Source organism: Conger conger, chromosome 3 (assembly GCF_963514075.1).
Source record: "Conger conger chromosome 3, fConCon1.1, whole genome shotgun sequence".
Classification (NCBI taxonomy): Eukaryota; Metazoa; Chordata; class Actinopteri; order Anguilliformes; family Congridae; genus Conger; species Conger conger.
Genome location: NC_083762.1, coordinates 37,988,862 through 38,008,396, shown reverse-complemented (window position 1 = coordinate 38,008,396; position 19,535 = coordinate 37,988,862). Strand labels below are relative to the sequence as shown.

Sequence of the window (19,535 nt, the reverse complement as noted above, 5' to 3'; positions counted from 1 at the left end):
GCAGACTACACTGTGTGCTAATACCCCTGTCTACACACACTGAGGCAGACTGCATTGTGTGCTAATACCTTTGTCTACACACACTGAGGCTGACTGCACTGTGTGCTAATACCCCTGTCTACACACACTGAGGCTGACTGCACTGTGTGCTAATACCCCTGTCTACACACACTGAGGCTGACTGCACTGTGTGCTAATACCTTTGTCTACACACTTAGGCATACTGCGCTGTACGTGCTGACTCCAGAGGTTATGTGCACTCAGATTTTCCCCTGAACCACTCGAGGCCTAAAGATTATTAAAAGCAGCAAGCAAAAAATTGTATCAAAGTGATTGTGCTGAAGAGGCAGCAAAGCGAAATCAGCCCATCACCAGCGCCATTATCAGAAGAGATCTCATATCTATTAATTTTGGAAAGTCAGCGACTATAAGGAAAGAGAACCTCATTTCCAGTTTCAAAGATTAGCTCTTTTATAACAAGCCTCTCATCAAGCACTGCAAATGAGAGCCTTCGTCAAGTGTGCCTCGTCATATTCATACATAAATCATAACAATACCGTGACATAATGACTGCCCAATACAGAAACAAGACACGAGGGAAAAGGAAGGGATTGGACTAGGAATGATTTGCATTTTCTTTGTCATTTTACAAACCTGTAATAAACAGTAGCCTTTCATAAAGGTACATTACAAGAGGAAGAGAAAATTGCTGTTGCCCATTACAAGGGTTCCTATGCTCATTTGTCACTACATTTCGAAAGGAGAACACTCTGTATGTTTATGCCTGCTAATAAGCTGAGACAGGAAGGCACCCAGGTACATTCACCGCCACACTAAACATGACAGAAACGTAGGTTATTATTCAGAAATGTGAATATATTGGAACATTTCTGCCTACTCTGCATCGACCAAAATGCCCCATTTATAATATGCATGTCATTACAGCAATGTAAAGTACAAAGTGCATCTCCGCGGTCTCACTGTTGTAATTTAACATGCATCGTATCAAGTAGCTAAAATCCATGAGCGTAAGATCCCTGATATTGTAATTAGTGTAACTGTGGGCTATATGCAATTTAGTGCTGCAAAATCCTAGATCATTAGGGTAACTGTGTTATGCATGCAGTGTTTTAACAGTAGTATTAAGGTCCTTGGTCATTCGCCTAACTCTGGGCTGTATGCAGTTTAAGCAACAGAATCAAGGTCCTTCACCATTAGCCTAACTCTAAGCTGTATGCAGTTTAAGCAACAGAATCAAGGTCCTTCACCATTGGCCTAACTTTGGACTGTATGCAGTTTAAGCAATACATTACATTACATTATTGGCATTCGGCTGACACTCTTATCCAGAGCGACGTACAGTTGATTAGACGAAGCAGGAGACAATCCTCCCCTGGAGCAATGCAGGGTTAAGGGCCTTGCTCAAGGGCCCAAAGGCTGTGCGGATCTTAATGTGGCTAGACTGGGATTAGAACCACTGACCTTGCGGGTCCCAGTCATTTACCTTAACCACTACGCTACAGGCCGCCCCATAGAATAGCAATAGAATCAAGGTCCTTGATCATTAGCCTAACTCTGGGCTGTATGCAGCTTATGTAACAGAATCAAGGTCCTTCACCATTAGCCTAACTCTGGGCTGTATGCAGTTTAAGTAACCGAATCAAGGTCCTTGACCATTAGCCTAACTCTGGGCTGTATGCAGTTTAAGTAACCGAATCAAGGTCCTTCACCATTAGCCTAACTCTGGGCTCTATGCAGTTTATGTAACAGAATCAAGGTCCTTCACCATTAGCCTAACTCTGGGCTGTATGCAGTTTAAGTAACAGAATCAAGGTTCTTCACCATTAGCCTAACTCTGGGCTGTATGCAGTTTAAGTAACAGAATCAAGGTCCTTGACCATTAGCCTAACTCTGGGCTGTATGCAGTTTAAGTAACCGAATCAAGGTCCTTGACCATTAGTCTAACTCTGGGCTGTATGCAGTTTAAGTAACCGAATCAAGGTCCTTCACCATTAGCCTAACTCTGGGCTCTATGCAGTTTATGTAACAGAATCAAGGTCCTTCACCATTAGCCTAACTCTGGGCTGTATGCAGTTTAAGTAACAGAATCAAGGTTCTTCACCATTAGCCTAACTCTGGGCTGTATGCAGTTTAAGTAACAGAATCAAGGTCCTTGACCATTAGCCTAACTCTGGGCTGTATGCAGTTTAAGTAACCGAATCAAGGTCCTTGACCATTAGTCTAACTCTGGACTGAACAGAAGATAAACAACTGCATTACTATTGTAATTGCATTACAGCGTAGCTGTGAACTGGTAGCTGTTTCCGAGAGGTCTGGAGAGGGTCTAGACTGGCTGTGTTGGGGCAGCAGTGGGGAGGGTAGAATCCTCACTCCATATCCACACGCACAGGAATGAGAAGAGCCAGTTCCAGGAGACGGTATATTTAGAATATTACATAATGTGTTTTTAACACCGCAGGGCACAGATACGGTTCTTCTATTACCAGTGTAAACAAAAGAAACATTATACACTTCCTCCATGGTGACGCAGGGGAAGGGACATGCAGAAGAATATAAACAGTGTATTGAACCTAAAAGAGGAGAAGCCATATTTCGAGGGAGAGCTTTAAATAGGATGAAATGCTTCAATTGTTGTGTCAGCCTGTTAGCAGCCTGTGTGAAACAGGCTGCTAACTACGGTGTCTTCAAAACATGTCTACTAATCACACGGCCTACATATATACATATAGTATATTAGTATGTGATGTGCTCCCGAATGCATACCCTGAGTACAGAGGATGAGAACGGTGTTAAGCAGGCAGCATTTTCTCTCAGTGTACTTTAATATACATACAGTATTTCCAGGGTTTCGCTGAAGCAAATCAGTCCAAAAGATCATAGAGGAAGAGGACTTTGTTGTTACATGGGTAGACGTCTTACGACACGTCCACCATACCATTGGAAAATAGCATGTAGGATATGTCGGACAGTCTGCAGTATGTTAGACAGTACAGTACATATTTTGAGTAGTTTCAGGCATGCCCACACTCAGTGAAACCCTGGAAATACGTATATCATCAAAACTACAAGCTTTTTGGCGACTTAATATCCAGTATACTGATTTTACGTATGCAGCAGTAGGCGAGACTGAGGTGGGGGTGGAGAAGAGTTGAATGTTACCCTGGAGGGACCTCTGTAGATACATCTCAGCTGCTCCCACGACTGGCTCTGCTGGGCATCCAGTGTGGTATCCATAAACAACTGGAGCAAAAACAAGGAATCACATTACATTAGTCATTTAGCTGACACTTTTATCCAAAGTGACTTACAGTTGATTAGACTAAGCAGGGGCCAATCCCCCCCCTGGAGCAATGCAGGGTTAAGGGCCCAACAGCTGCACTGATCTTATTGTGGCTAGCTTGACTGGGGCTTGAATCACCAACCTTCCAGGTCCCAGTCAAGTACCTTAGCCACTAGGCTATGAAGCACATTGCTCAGTCACACAAAATGATACGCACGCTGAAATAAATTAAAGTCATATACTGTATGTGAGGCTTATTGAGAAATATATTTTTCTCGTCTTTAACAGGGAATGGATGCATGTACTGTAGAATTTTATGAGTTAAAGCAAGTTCACGATCAAAAGCAGTTTAAAAAGATGTTTCATAAAAGCAAATAAACATGCAAAACACTTCTCTATAGGGATTTTCATGTAGCACAGTCCTTTGTATTAAACTCTGTCTACTGCCTAAAATTCACCAAAAGCGACACAGGAGAATAAATGTAATGACAGTGTTCACGCTCAGACTGGCAGCTTCCTGTGGCAGTCACCTTGGCAACGTTTCCCTTCAGAGCATTAAGCCCATAATGGACATTAAAAACAACATTTTACACACCATTACCAGACAGACTGATTTTACCATGGGGGTAACAAACTTAACCATTGTGTGTGTGTCTGAGCCAGATCATGATGTTCATAGGCCCTAGGCCTAGTCCCCGTTTTTTATGTCTAATACTAATGATTGATTCCCTTTTGATTAGTCTTTATATTTGGTGTGCAAATTGATAATATTTTTAAAATGTATGTATTGCTGCAGTGGCGCATGGTCAAGGCTTGGACTTTGGTTTGATGCAGGTGGACACAGATCCGAATATGGCCGGAGCATTAGAGAGCAGCAAAAATGGGCGTCGATTTCCTTCCTTCCAGCACGGTTGTAGCAGTGTTTCCTCAGCAGTACTTGGGCAACTGAACATGTTGGCCAACGCAGGGACCCGGCCCTGGTGTGTGTGCGTGTATGCTTGTGTGTGTGAGTGCGTGTAGGCCTCAGAACTAGGTCAAATGAATAAGTCATTGTTTTGGATTCAAATACTTTTCGGTGCTTTACTGAGTTTGTCTGGTGTATTGGAACCTATGAAACCCCAACCTCTGATCCTCTTGGTTGGCTCAATTGCACCAGGTAAGACAATCGAGCACAGAAAAATATTTGAATCCAGAACAAGCTCTGGTGTGTGTGTGTGTGTGTGTGTGTGTGCATGTGTGTGTGTGTGTGTGTGTGTGTGTGCGTGTGTGTGTTTTCAGTGTCAGAGAATGTATAATGCATTTCTCCATTATTGCACGCAGGTTGGTGTGTCCCTGTTATCTCATTAAAGGAGCTGGACACGGGGAGCCCGGTTAATGGCACAATCCCAGCGGGAGATGGGAGTGCAGTATGCTCAGACCGGACCAGGCTGCCTTTCCCCTGCTCTGCGTCGCCTTGATAAAAACCCATGATGACAGATGACTCATCGGGGACAGGGACATAATCTTCCTTTTAACCAGACGCTGACAGGATCACATCAGAAGAGTAGTCATACATGTAAGATATTTCCTCTCTACCCTGTGGGCCTTTCAAATTGCATTTAACCCTAGAGGAACTTTGCTTGCTACTAACAGTAGGCAACTCCATTGTGTAACTGCCATTGTCGAGGAAACAATGCAAGACTACCCTGTTCAGTCCTTAATAGGCCTGTGTTTGCTCTTTGTTTCAGCTGAAATAACCATTCAAAGCACCAAATTGGTTTAAATGGAGCTGTAGCCTCAAAGACAATAGTAAAGATACCCCATTGATTGACTAATTAACGGACTGATTCTTTCACTACGGATTTAAAATGGCTGTCTTTCAGCATGCGAGTAATGTGTGACAATGCACTTATTAGGACACCATTTTGTTTTTTGAATCTATGTTTTCAATTCATTTATTTTGCATGGCCACTGTTGTTCAACAAACATTTCTTGTTGGGCACTGTTGTAAGTCTCTTTGGATAAGAGTGCCTGTTAAACTAACACATGCAAAGTAAATGACTGTTTGATTTGTAGACAGGAAAATCACTTTGGAGCAGTACAATTTAAAGACCTCTGCTACCACAGCCGCTCATCTGGTTACCCATAATACAATGCAGCCTGCACCTCTCCTATCCACATAATTACATGGTATTACTGTTGTGTCACCTCCAACAATCTAGGGCAGCGATCATCAAATCTGGACCACAAATCCAAATCCGGCCCTGGATTTATTTTCTCCCAGGTAATCAGCTGAACAATTAGTACTTCTGAATGGCCAGCCTATCTTCACACCTGACTCCCAGGTAAAGGGATGGTGGAAATCCAGTTCTCGGACATTGTGGACCGTGATTTGATGACAGTCAAGAGTTTTAACAGGCCCTGCGACATGAATTGTGAAACATGCCTCCTGCATTGGAAACAGCGTCTGTGAGTCTCTCAAAGCAATATGTATCACTTTCATGATAAATATCACAATTCATGAACATGGATAGACATTAATCAGCACGTGGCAGTTTGTGTTTTTGCTGGGAAATATCAGAGCCACTCAGCAGAGCAAGGCATATTCATTCATTGATAATCTTATTTACTGTTGGTTTGAATAATTTAGACACATGCCATTTAGATTGCGGGCTAATTTGTCTGATGGTTCAAGACTGAAGTGAGCACTGATGGCTCACTTACCCACCTGGAGCATCAACCACCCTCTCCAACACAAAATAGCAGCCTCAAACTTGCACTTATACCTACAAAGGGGTATAAGCTAAATATAGAATTTATAACACAAAGAATAACACATATTCCCTTGTGATGCTGCACATGGACACTCATTTACATGGCAAAAATTACGAGGATGGCAACTAAAAGCCCGATTTACTAAGCTTTTTGCAATGATTTTCAGGCACACATATGGACATTCTGCCCAGGAAACATGCATCGTATGTATTAAACGGGCGCACAGGGCTGGAACTGCAGTATGCATGTGATCTAGGTGAGTCGTCGCAAGATGCGCTTCTCTCCTTAATGCAAATGCATTTAAGGGTGGATCACGCAAATAAAGGCTGGAGATATTACAAGTGTGACTGATTATGTATTCCATTGAATTCACTAGAGTTAATGATGGTCGATTGTGTGTGAAATCTCTCCACCTCTAAAGAGCAGGCGTAAACTGAGGCACAAGCAAAACAGGCACAGGCTCTGAATCTTGAAATAACTTTGCACTGAAATAATATTTGCAACAAAAATCACACTATTTCAACTCCAAGATATCATCAAACAGACTATTAATATTAAATATGATTGCAATAATTAAGGCTGGGTGTTTGCCAAAGAAAATATTTAGAAAATAATTTATTAAATTAACCAATATCTCATGCGTAGCAGTGGGAAATGACTGAAATAACGTGCTCAACCAGAGTGAGAGTAACAAGTGTTTGAAATTTAAAAAAATTGTTGCTGAATGGGAGAATGCATTGATATGCTGCTTTAATCGCTTTTGTCCATCGTGGAAATACATATTTTTTTTCCCTTTAACAGAACATTGTTCAACTGGCATTGCTAAAATAATAAAAACCGGGTTGTGTGTTTGTTTTGATTAGTTATCCTCCTAAACAACTATGGAAAAAGAACAGGGAGAGACTTCTGTGACAAACAACCAGCCATACAAATAATTGCGCTTCTGGGAGAAATAAAATATGGCATGAAAACGACAATAGCCACCAGAGCTGGAATATGCACACATTTTGTCCTGCACTAAATGCAATTTTTACATACCAGCCAATACATGCAGTGAAGATATTCAATGCACTAAACAAGTGTTTGAACTGCGCTGTTTAAGATCTGCCTCATTTCAAAATGCGGTTCGTAGGCGGTCCCATTCGCTGATTACATAATGAGTAAATTACTTCAGGTGGACTGTGACTGTACCAACACACTCTCGTCAACCTTAAATGTTGATGGAATGTTCTGGTGGAAAAAGAGTTCATGCTGGAGCACTCTACTGCAGTGGCAGAACCCACGAAACAACACCGTGAGGTTTTGACTGTGTCAGTCATTGGGAGTTGGACTGGAACTGGGAACACCATCCCCAACACCACCCTTGCCCCCATAGGAATCCTTACTGTATGCTGTATGAAAGCTAACGTTAGCGCAGCTGTAATTAGCATAACTGAGACTGTGATTGGCCTCTAGTGCTAATTCCTGGTAATGTTAATGAGTACACCATGTAATCCTTTTTCCATGCATTAAGAGGACTGGCAGTACCCAGAGACAGCTACATTAAAACGGCATCATAAGCTACTTGTTTTGATTCTTGGTGCTGTGTCAGTTCGGATAAAAAGCTCAGCAGATCAAAGTGTTGCTTTAACAGTCTCAGGTAGAAAATGACTCAACATGTCCTCAGAGCAAGCTCATACCCACAGCCATTTACCCAGAGCCATACGCTTCTCACTATTTGAAGTGGACTCTGAACACTATTTCAATTGGAACCTTCCTTTCCCCCAATTTGGCATGCATAATTATATTCATAGACTGGTCTCATTGATTTGATTCAAAAGCTGTTCATCGACTGTACATTTATACAGTACATCAGCAAAATGATATTCTATAAACTGAGAGAGCAGTTTATAGTCCAGCGAAAGAATGCCCCTCGACTCAACATTGCATGTTTGCGGAACTTCTATTGTTGGCGGACGCAGACTGTGGTGGTTGTACTTATCAAAAATATATAAACGCACTGAGTATGCCCAGAGTATGAACCAAACATTGTAAACCAGTAAAATCTGTAGTAAGTCACAGCGACTCTCTGCCACTGGACTATAAACTCGCTTTAAACCTTTCTAAGAACCATAATGATTGTAGTAACCAAAATAATCCAGAAGGTTCTACCAGGCAGAGGAGGCACAGTTTTGAGCTGTGTTGAGTTTTGAGGCACCATCCTTACCTTTTTCCCAGTAGGGTCTCCCCAGGAACCTCGACGAGCTGAAGTGACTTTAGTCTAGAACAAAGATGACAGAAGTCACTCTCTTTATCCAGGCAGAAAACAGGAGGGGGGAGGGGGGGGGGGGGGTACACAGCAGAAACAGGAAGAGGTGAGGTGTATTTAATTAGAGGGATGATTTCCAGCAGAGAACAGGAGACATACTCAGCCGTGGAAATGGAAAAAGGGATGTAATTTCCAAGGAGAGACCCCACTCTGATTATTTAAAAGAGAAATGTACAGCAAGATGGGGCCTGCACGCTGGGCGTTTTATCATTACTATACAAAGAGCTAATTAACTAGGCCAGTGGAATCCTGCCCAACTCTGGGGGAAAGATGAGGATGCACTGTGCTTAATGGAACACTGATTAAACTCCCAGCTGTCTCCAGTGTGTCTGCAGCACTCTGTCAAAGCAGCAATCACTCAAGCTACTTTGTGTACCCGCGCTCACCAATACCTGACCTGCGTCGTGCCAGCTCAGGTCCAGATAAAGACGGTGGCTTGTGTGCTAATACAGAGAAGCGTATGCTGGATGAAAAATAATACCTAGTCATTGCCAGTAGCCTCATACATTCGGTCTCCAAAATGTATTACTCTGTAATAAAGCCGTTTTAGGAAAAGGCTCCCGGAGTACTCGATGGATTCAACAGACAGCTAATGCAATTACCATTTTTACAATTATAAAGATAAATGTGCTAATGGGACAGTTCATTTCATGCTGTCACTTCCCAGCGTACCTCCAAAATTAAGTAGACTTGGAAGTAAGCAGTGCATAAGTAGTGTGGGTAAAGGGCCCAGTGACAGAGGAGCTGGGCATTTCTGCCACTGTTGGTCCTGAGAGGCTGGGCTGAGCGATTGCTAGTTATTAGGAGTGTTTTCAGTTTCTCTGGGGGGTGAGGTTCTTGGAACTCGAAGCAGCCATCGCTGATTTTAACAAGACTTCCTAATTACGAGGCGCTAATTGTTGCTCTAACGAATCGGGAAAGGTGTCAGCTGTCTGCAATGCCAAGTAGGCTACACAGTATCAGGACATTCCCCGGGTGAAGACACGTTTTTTGCGATGTGGAAACAGCTCCTCTGTTCTGATGACTGGCATGTCCGTGCGCACTGATTGCTGTCGGCTAATTAACGAGGCAGCTGCGTGCTAGATCAACTCCGCCACATGCACAGGAAAAACAAGCTCAAGAAGTTTTAAAAGTTGAAAATGTTCTTGGTACTCTTTTTGGTCGTTTCCTCTTTGTGTTCTTTTCCAACTTCAGTTCGTTAAAAAAGAAAAAAAAACTATGGAGACAGATTGTAGTGAAGAACCATGAAGTCAGTGAATGCCTTCTTTTGACAGCACAGCGTGTAGTAGGCTACGAGTCAGTCTCAAGGCCAGGCTACATACAGTACACCCTTCCTCCTAAAGTTTTGGTTTGAGCGGACTGTATTTTTGAGCGGACAGTTGGCTTTCATCACCAACCTTACATCTCGGGTTACTGCATTTTCAGTTCCACCCACCAACATGTCAGGCTTCCAATCAGCTGTCAGTGAGAGATTAGCCTCTTCTGCAATCAGCGCAAGTGCTCTCCTGTAGTTCGGAACTGCCGATGAAGACCAATTGTTATTGTGTACTTCCAGCAAGACAGGCAGTTCACCTTGTCCCCTCTGAATTTTACTGTGTAATAGCCTAAAATGGCAAGGGTACAACATGGTGACATTGCCCTGCGACTGCCTTTTTGATTGAACATTGTAGGAAATGGCTGCACACAATCTGAGTTTTTAGTCATCAGAGCTGGCAAAAGCTTGAGCTTCCAACCAAGTTCTTCCTTTGTAACTCTCTAAACTGAGCTAGTGTATTTTCTTCTAACCAGGTTAATAAATATAGGCCTCCATATATCATAATGAATTGCATCAAAAATTGCACCAAGAAGATATTTTTATCCATTATTACTTATTACTGGTGCCATGCTGTTCAGCTCAATTTGTCCTCAATAAATTGTACTGCACTCATCTCTGAGATGTATGCTTTCATGTGGGTAATGTTCTGAATAGGGTCAAATGGAGTAGATTACTACATACTGAGATGTAACGGTGGTACCAGACTGTAGTGCTATATCGTAAAATGGAGACTCGTGGATTGAATAAATGGGCAAATGATTACACTGGGGCAGCATATGCTGCAATAGTCTAAGACCCATAAGTCTGAAGACAAGCAGTTGCAATGTGGGAAAAAATAAATAAAATAAGCGCCAATGCAGATGAACTTGAAAAACTGCCAATCACTAAAAAAATTATCTTTAGGAAAGCAGAGGATATATATATGTACAGTACTGTGCAGAAGTCTTAGGCAACCTAGACTTTATTATATATATGTTTATTTTTTGTGTGTGTGTTAGTATAAAAGCACACATTTGAGATATCCAAATATTCATTTTCCAAAAGATTAAATTTTACAGAGACATTTTTGTATTTCATTAAAAAAGTAACATAGTACTGCACATAATGTTATACAGGTGCATTATGAGAGTAATAACAATTCTCAATGCTAATTTTCCGCAGGAATATATTCATTTTATATTCCTCCTCCCACACAGATGAAATGGGAGGCAGCTCATTTTTTCGTTTTCTGTGTAGCACTCTGAATGTTTCTGTGTTTACACAACAGTTTATAGAGCAAAGCCAGAAATGATTCAATTAGAGAGAAGTAGAGAAGGCAACAGGAAACAAAGCCACAAAATACAATAAAAATAAAAATGTCATTATATTTTGGTGAAAATGAAATGATCAAAACTTCGATTTGATTCAGTTTTGAACTTTTTTGCCCAATTACTAAAATGTTTATTTAGGACCTTTCACTGAATTATTTTTGAAAGAATCTTATCTGTACAGAATGTTATACAGGTGCCTAAGACTTTTGCACAGTACTGTATATTTTTAGAATTTGTGTTGACTGTACTGTATGTTGCCTTTCCATTTAACATGAATATTTGGTTAATTATGTTGAGCTTGTATAACCTAGACATAGAGATGCACTGACATGGCTGCTCTGGGTATCTTCAGTTCTTGTTTGCTTTGGTATACAAATAAACAAACAAACCCTTAGCCATAAAAAGAGTTCCTCGAGTCTTCACAGAGCCTTCTGCATTACCAGAAAGCTGCTCCCCTGACAGCTCACAGCAACATGAAAAAACAACACAAGCTTTCTCACAATTCACTCAAAGCTCTTCTGCTCGATCCTGTTTATTAGTACACATACACACTCACAGAGCTGCATGCACTAGTGTTGGGGTAAACTATCAGCTAATTGAGAATTTCTGATAAGCTCCAACTTGATTCTTGATTTGCAATTTGAAATGAAAAAGATTACATAAAATTGAATTCGAATGAAGGGAAAGCTAATTTAATTCAATGATGTTAAAATGCCTAATTTATTTTTCAGTATAAACATGGTTTACTTTGATAATAGATACAGAAACCTTTCAATAACAAAATTACATTTCGCTTTCTTGATGCATAGTTTGCTAAAATTGAGATTTGTACAGTACAGTAGTCAATGATAATTATTTTTCATCGATCTGTATGAGTCTTCACAGGTGACTTCCCAGAAGACATATGAATAAAGAATGAAAGACAATTGGCCAAATCCATTCATAACACTAAATGACATCTGATTTCTAACGTAGTATTTAAAATGGTAGGAACACTGTTTCTAGTGATAAATGGCAGAAGCTTCAGAAGTTTCACAAGCTGAAATGAATGAGGTGCTTTTAAAAAATATATATTTTTAAATGCTTATACACAAACATGTGAGTATTAAAATCTAGTTTGTGATGACATATAATTAAATAAAACCACACATGGGGGGGGGGGGGATTGACTGGTGGAGGGGAGATTGTGAACTATTGTTGTACCCCATGTTTCTTTGTCTGAAATAGACAATATACTACATTTCTCTCGCACAGGAGTATAGTGCAAATAGTTGGTTCCAGAATTATTGGCCTTGTTAAAAATGCACAAAAACTGTATAAAGTCTGAGCTTTCTAGCAGAGACAACCAGATTCTCAGCCAAAATATCCTGGTAATTTGCTGAACTCATTGGGCAATTGATTTTAAATAGTCCCTGGACCACTGGCAGCAAAATGATCAATTCTGGACATTCAGAACTCCAGGTGCTTGGTTTTGTTTATTGTGCTCAGTAAGGGCTATCTTCTAGCCACCCTTCCAAAAAGTTTGTTGATATGGAGGTGTTATGGGTCTTTTTGAGGCCTGATGACCCCAAGATGCAACCAATCACTGCAATCTTTAAACTGTGATTCTTGGGTTTTTTATGGCCTCTGTCACCATCTACTTCACCATCAGTGGAGACAACATGCACTTGTGTCCCCTTTCTGGCAACTTTGCATCCATTCCATATATTTTAAATGTCTTGTTACTGCCCATACAGTGCTAAGTGGTATGTTTAACTGTTTATGTAATATTTTTGTACCCATTACCAGACTTGCGATAGTCAATTACCATCTGTGTCTTTTGAATTCACAGTTCTTTGGCTTTTCCCATGCTGATGGTCGACAAAGGGATTTTGCATGCTTGTGACCTAATTTTCACAGTTTTCAGAATAAATGAGATTACTTAATTAAAAAACTTTGAAACATGAGAGGATTATTATACTTCTTTCTTCATTTTCATTAAGGGTGGCAATCATTTTCATACCTATACCTATGTTTTTTCAGAATAAATGAGATTACTTAATGAACAACTTTGAAGCTGTAAGAGCAGTGCAGGTAAGGACCGGTGAGGACCAGTGAGGACCGGTGAGGACCGGTAAGGACGGCTGACCTGAGCGAGAGACGTGCTGCGGCTCCGCCCCCCGCTTGAGGCGTTCCTCTCTCCACCTCGCCCGCCCTGGCTGGACGTGCACTTGTAGCAGCTCCACCTGTGTAGCCTCTCCCCCGCTACCCCACACTCCTTATTCTGCAGGCACTGGCAGTGGTAGAGATGACCACAGCTGCAACACAGGCATACAAAACCATTCACATCTCAATTTTATGGCATCAGCCTAAGATCAGGCAAATAACGTCTAACGTCCATTTCCAAGTTCTTGGTTTAACCATTGTATCCGGTATCCAATTTACCCATTTGTACTTGCACCCACATGTACAAACACAAATTAAGTACTTTGGTATTGACACATTCAAAATGACAATTCAAGATCAACTAATACTCACACATACAGGAGACACAACATAACAAAAATACAAAAGTAATAAGAAATGGCCACAGAGTTAGTGAAAGTTATGAGTATTTAGTAAGAGAGGAATGACACTTTTGATGGACAAATGTAAATTTGGTACTTCAGTTGTGTTTCTATTTGTTGTTCATCATCTGTATTTGCTTTTTGCCAATATGGTTTCTTCGAAGATAATAAGATAAAGATGAAAGAATGTTAGTTCACAATAAACATCAAAAGTTTGGGCCCTGCACAAATGCAACATCTGTGGAGCGCCTTCCCAAGGCAAACGTTTTAGTTCAGGCCTTTTGAAAGTGCCGACTATTGCAATTGTGATAATTGGATGTTGGCAGAGAAAGATGAGAGGTTGGCTAATCATCTATGGACCTCAACTGTGTTTTGTGGCACATCAAATAGATTCCAAAATGACTTGATAGAATGTGGCAAAATTTGTCCTAAATGATATTAGGAATGAAATTAAGATTAGTCAACCGACCTCATCAATAAAGCGCAAATCTCCACAGTTTTGTGTTATGTATCAAAGGGGAGGTTAAGAGGCTTTCAGTCCTGGTCATTATTTAGTCTCAATGACTGACTAAAGCTACAGTAAAGCCCAGAAGGAGAAGTTATACAATGGTGTCATCGAAGCCTCCACAAAAAAAGATTAGCACATGGACTTCAAATAGACCCAGCCTGAATGTAGAAACATAAACACAAACCTTTCGTTACATGTTACGTGTTGTGTGGTGTGTCTGCTTGTGTATTTCCTGCTGTATCTGCTGTTGCAAGTGGTCGTCTCGTGCTCATTATGTGCTAATAAACTATAGAATTGATTCTATAGGGACAGACCAATTATATATATTGTGAAGCCTCAGTCATATCCCACATATTTGAAATGCTTATTGTAGAGGAAAAAGGGATGTTATGTTGGTTTATTTGTCGATGTACATGTTAGTTGGCTTAACAATGCTATTTTGTCAGTTTTATAAACATGCACCCTTTTCAGTGCAGTGGACAGTGGCATTTCTTAGCCCACAGGTGGGCTGGCTTTCTTAGGTTTTCCTGCAGTGGCCTAGGCAGTTGTGGCCAGAACTGTAAAGATGCAGTATGGTACTGTATTCTGTATTTTTATTGTGTTTCTGTCTTTTTCCATATTCAAATGACATTGGAACTTCGAAAAAATTATAACTTTGTATTAACAAGCGCACTTATGAGGGAAATTCCATCCTTCAAAGCTTGGCATCCTGTGTAAATACCATATTTATTTTACATAGAATTCTAGTCCAAAACAGTTCTGGTTTGATTTTCATTAAAAGTAAATCTGGCAGGGAGATCATTTTTGCAGATTTTTCAGAAAACTTGTATTAAAACAGCATATTTTTCAGGTTTGCATATCATAAATGCCTCAACATACTCAAATAACAACATATACATCTAGCGAGCCTGCCAGAAAATAATGTTTGTTTGCTTTAATATGATTTAAAAAATGAGTCCCTTTCATCATCTGTGCGATTTTTAGGACAGGGTTATGTCTTTTCTTAAAAAACATGAAGTAATATTTAGTGGTATCAGTAAAACTAATATACTGTAATATAGCAATATGTACTGATACATAATGCTATAGGATACGACATTTAAAGAAATACAGTGCAGTCCACGTATTATTATACAATATATTACCTTTGGCTCTGTACTCCAGCACATTGAGTTTGAAATGAAGCGATGGATGATGAGGTTAAAATGCAGACAACCATCGTTAATTTGAGGGTATTTACATCCATATTAGGTCATCAGTGTCGGAATTACATCCATTTTTATGCATAGTCCTTCCATTTAAGGGAACCAAAGTAATTGGACAGTTGGCTTCTCGGTTGTCTCTGATTGGTCAGGTGAATTCAATTTCTTCCTTAGTGCAGGCATAAGAAAGCATTCAGTATCTAGTCTTGATTCTAGGCTTTTGATTGCTTTTGAAGTCTGTTATCGGTATTTGTCAACACAAGGACCAGAGTTCAAAGAAAGTCAAGGAAGCCATTATAAGGCTGAGAAATAAGAAGAAAACAGTCAGAGAAACAGGCCAAACAATAGGCTAACAAAAAAATAAAACAATTTGGAACATGTTTCTCATAATAAAATGTGTATTAATGTTTTTTTTATATTGCCCACATTGATTTTGGTGCAGAGTTAAGGGCTGGCGCAAACATTCATAAAAAATGAAATTACCATAATCATTCCTGGCTTCTAAAGTATAGAAGTAACACGGTTGAACTGTCAGTGCACTTTTGAAAGTTTAATCGTTTCATCTATTCTAATTTGATATACTTCTTTGCTAAAAGGCCCGTTAATGTGAGCTGAGACATTCATTTTGTTTTATGTGTCTATGTGGAATATCAATTTTGACTTCGACCTCCCTGGCTTTATTGAAGTTTGAGTGTTCCCACGCCGTTCTGGTTTATGGGAGATGGGTGGTGATCAACCTACCGGCAGGGGGGGGGGGGTCTGGGGTCTACAGGTGGCCATTGCTCCTTGTTGGGCATGAGTATCCAGTTGAGAGGGGGGTAGAGGGGTAGGTATGAGGTAGGCTTTGCCTCTGTGCGGTGAGCAGACTAGGGTTATGGGGATATTTTATAGGTCATTTTTAATCTATAATAACTGAAGTGGTGATACATTCCAATCACATAGACAATCAGAATTCCTGTGTTATTTCTTTATTATAATTTAGTATAATTTCTTATTGTTATTATCACTAAGTAACTATTTCTATCAGCTACACAATGCTTATTAGTATTGTTTCATTAATCCCAAAGAAAAACAAATATTGCAAGCTGCTTATTATTAAAATTCAGTATATACCTTCAACATGTATATATCTGTATTTAAAAAAATGAATCTGGCTTTCTTAATAGCTAATGCCTAACCAGTGTGTCTATCAAGCGACATAGATCTCACAACACGTAACTGATGACTAGCAGAGGGAAATGATCCAACCAACCCTTAACTACATATGTTGTTTAGATTGTTTGAACTGAGATATGCTATTGAGTATTTTTGCATACATTTCCAAGAATGCATATAAAGGGTATACTTGACCCAGGCTAACAGTTCCAAAGGTGCTAATAAGTAAACAAAATACACAGGGGAAAAAATGGACTTTGAAGGACTAATCAAAGGCAAACAGGGGAACGCTAGCTTGTTGTTTGTAATCAGGATTAAACACTCGTGCCAATGGTTTGTTGTGCTCGAACTCAGAAGCGCAGAAGTAATCCAGCCGCACCTCACGAGACGAACCCGTGAGAGCGGCACAGCTTCTCTGGGACTTACGGATGGCGGGTTCGCGGACGGAGGCGCGGCGAGGCCAGCCCCCCGCGGCTCTCGGCCTACCTGAAGATAATGATCTCGTCCTGGGCCTCCTGCCGACGCTTGTACTGCTGCAGGCAGATGCTGCAGTGGTCCTGCCGCGGGTGGAGTCCGCGGCTCACGGCCGCACGCAGGTGAGACAGGGACCAGTGCAGGTCGTGGTTCAGCAGGTTGGTGGTGGTCTCCAGTAGTGTCTGAGAGACGGGGCGGAGAGAGGGTGGAGGTGGTTGGGACGGGGCGAAGGGGGCGAAGCTTGCTTCACGAACAAAACACAAGTATAATTCCCAAAGTACATTTAAAGTAAAGTACGTTTAAGCACTGCGAGATTTCTCCAGTACTTTAACTTTGCCTTTATTTACGTTTTTTCAGTCAATACTCGGTCATGAAGGTGCAAAATCTGTACATTAAAAAAGGTTTTTACATTATTTTCTACAGCATGCATTAATGGTGCCAGTGGGGTTAGTCATAACCTTGGTTGGTCACAGGGGAGGTTCGTGAGGTACTGGAATCTTGGGCATGGTTGGCAGGTCAGGCGACTGGTTCTAAGAAAACCACAAATAACCGGGAGCACCGAGCAGGCCTTAACAGTGCCAGAGGGGTGAGTTACAGCCTTAGTCACCGCAGAGGTATGTGTGGTACAGGTGTTCTGTGCATGAGAACATCTTATTCTATGTATTGCTATGTGGTCTAGTTTACCCCGTTTACCTCAACTGTTACCATCTCAACTTTTAGGCCAGCGAAGGATGGGCATCCCCCTATAGCTGGGTTCCTCCTGAGATTGCTTCCCATGGGGGAGCCTTTATTCAGTTTTTTCCTGTGGTTCCACTGCAGTCCTCACACAGCACCATTACACAGCGTCACCAGGGAATGCGATGCAGAGCTCACCGCTAAAGGACCGAGACAGGAACGTTCTGGAAAAGCCCCAATGTCAGCACCGTCAGCAGGCTCATTATGAAACATCTTCATTCCTCACTCTATTTTTTATTTTTTTTAGAAGGGCCTGGACACAATTATGGGAAGACACAGCCAAGAGAGAAGCTAAATAGAGTGGCACTGACAGACTGATGAATCATCATCACACTTTCACTCAGGCAGTAATGTGTCCAAAAATGACATTTCACTGTCCATTTAAAGATCTCTGGAGCTGTAAAATAGGAGTGTCTGATGGATTTATTGAGCTGTCAAATGACCGCCTGACTCTGTTTCCATGCCAAAAAAGATCAGGAAAGCCATAATCACTCTTTAGCGGAGGTGCTAGGAAAAGAAGGAAAAGAAACACTCATTTTCAATACATACCTGCACTACAATGGTAAACCTTTATTTACATATTTGATATTTTACAAGACACATATTTTTCCCCCCATAATGTGCATCCTATAAGCATAAAATGTCAATTAATCATTTTAATGGTTAGGGGGCGACTCCAGGTAAGATTTTACATTCACATTTTGAATATATTATTTTACAGAATAAAAGGGCTAGTCAGCTTTTAAATAGTGAGTTCACATGTATGCACAATATCCTGGAATTATTTTATTTTAATTTTTTCAAAAGGTGGTGATCTCTGAATCACAACCAGGAGTGTTTAAGAAAACTTGTCAGAAAGCTCTTCTCTTTGCCATATCTCACGAAGGCAAGCAAAGTAGACTTTTTTGAAATATGGGGTTGGATTAATTCAGACTCTTTGACATGGAACATGGTCAAAACATTTCAGTGCGTTTCACTGAATCGAGACCATTATTTTAATTTTATTTCCATTCATTAATCAAACAGATTCAAATTAACATGTATACATTTGTGCCTGAATGCTAATAATAAAGAAATTGCAAGTAGTCAACAATGCAGTGACAGGGAAACTCTTTACTTAGAGAAATTTAACTAATGAGGTGTTTTTCTTGTTTTACCATGGTAATTAATATTAAATAAAAACCCATGGGTAAAAAACATGTAAACATACTGGAGACATTATTATGAATAACCCACAATGGAGTAAGGTTCTCTGCGTTTCTGAAACAGATCTTTATCAAAGGCTTTGTTGTTAAATTTTATTATTTTTTTATAGCAGAAACTTTAAACTCCATGTGCACTTTGGGTCTCTGATTGGCCCAATGATTGGCCCCAATGAGTTTATACATGGAGAACCATGTCTATGATCTCCCATACCTGTTAAAGCCACCTTGATCAGGTACATAACCCAACTATGACCAAACAGAGCAGAGCAGGGTAAGCAAGGATAGTATGGGCATGAACTTCTTAAGGACCATTTCAGACTTTCAAGCAAAATTCTAGCGACTACTTCATGGTTTTACCAATTATTCTATAGGGATTGATTGAATATGTCCCTATATATTTGCTTCCTGGAGGGCATTGGTATTCTGGGATTTTGAGTAGTTTCTAGAATCACGACTTTAATCAGACAAATTTTTCGGTGACAGGCACAGCTGCCACAGTGGGAGAGCAGTGCGAGAGAAGAGTTATTTTTATCTGTGTCCGCTTCACCACACCGACAAACCTATCCGTGCCGAAATAAGACCAGAATAATAAGGAAATGTTCCAGCCAGTGGATAGAACACACCGATAACACATTCATATCCTCTGCCCCTGAGAAGGGGAACTCAATAAAGCATCGACGTACTCAACTCTTTAGGGTTTTCTCGTCGTGGCAATGAGACAC

The 19,535-nt window shown here is 40.6% G+C and overlaps 1 protein-coding gene across 2 annotated transcripts in view; it reads right to left on the bottom strand.

The window, feature by feature from the left end:
* vps8 (VPS8 subunit of CORVET complex) overlaps nt 1–19,535 on the bottom strand; it is a 110,749-nt gene that overhangs the window by 13,515 nt on the left and 77,699 nt on the right. For both annotated transcript variants that reach the window (XM_061235086.1, XM_061235087.1), the window contains 4 exons: nt 16,886–17,055; nt 13,117–13,285; nt 8,262–8,315; nt 3,181–3,261 (listed from right to left, as the gene is read on the bottom strand). In XM_061235086.1, coding sequence (XP_061091070.1) covers nt 3,181–3,261; nt 8,262–8,315; nt 13,117–13,285; nt 16,886–17,055 — 474 coding nt within the window. The remainder of the gene's footprint in view (nt 1–3,180; nt 3,262–8,261; nt 8,316–13,116; nt 13,286–16,885; nt 17,056–19,535) is intronic.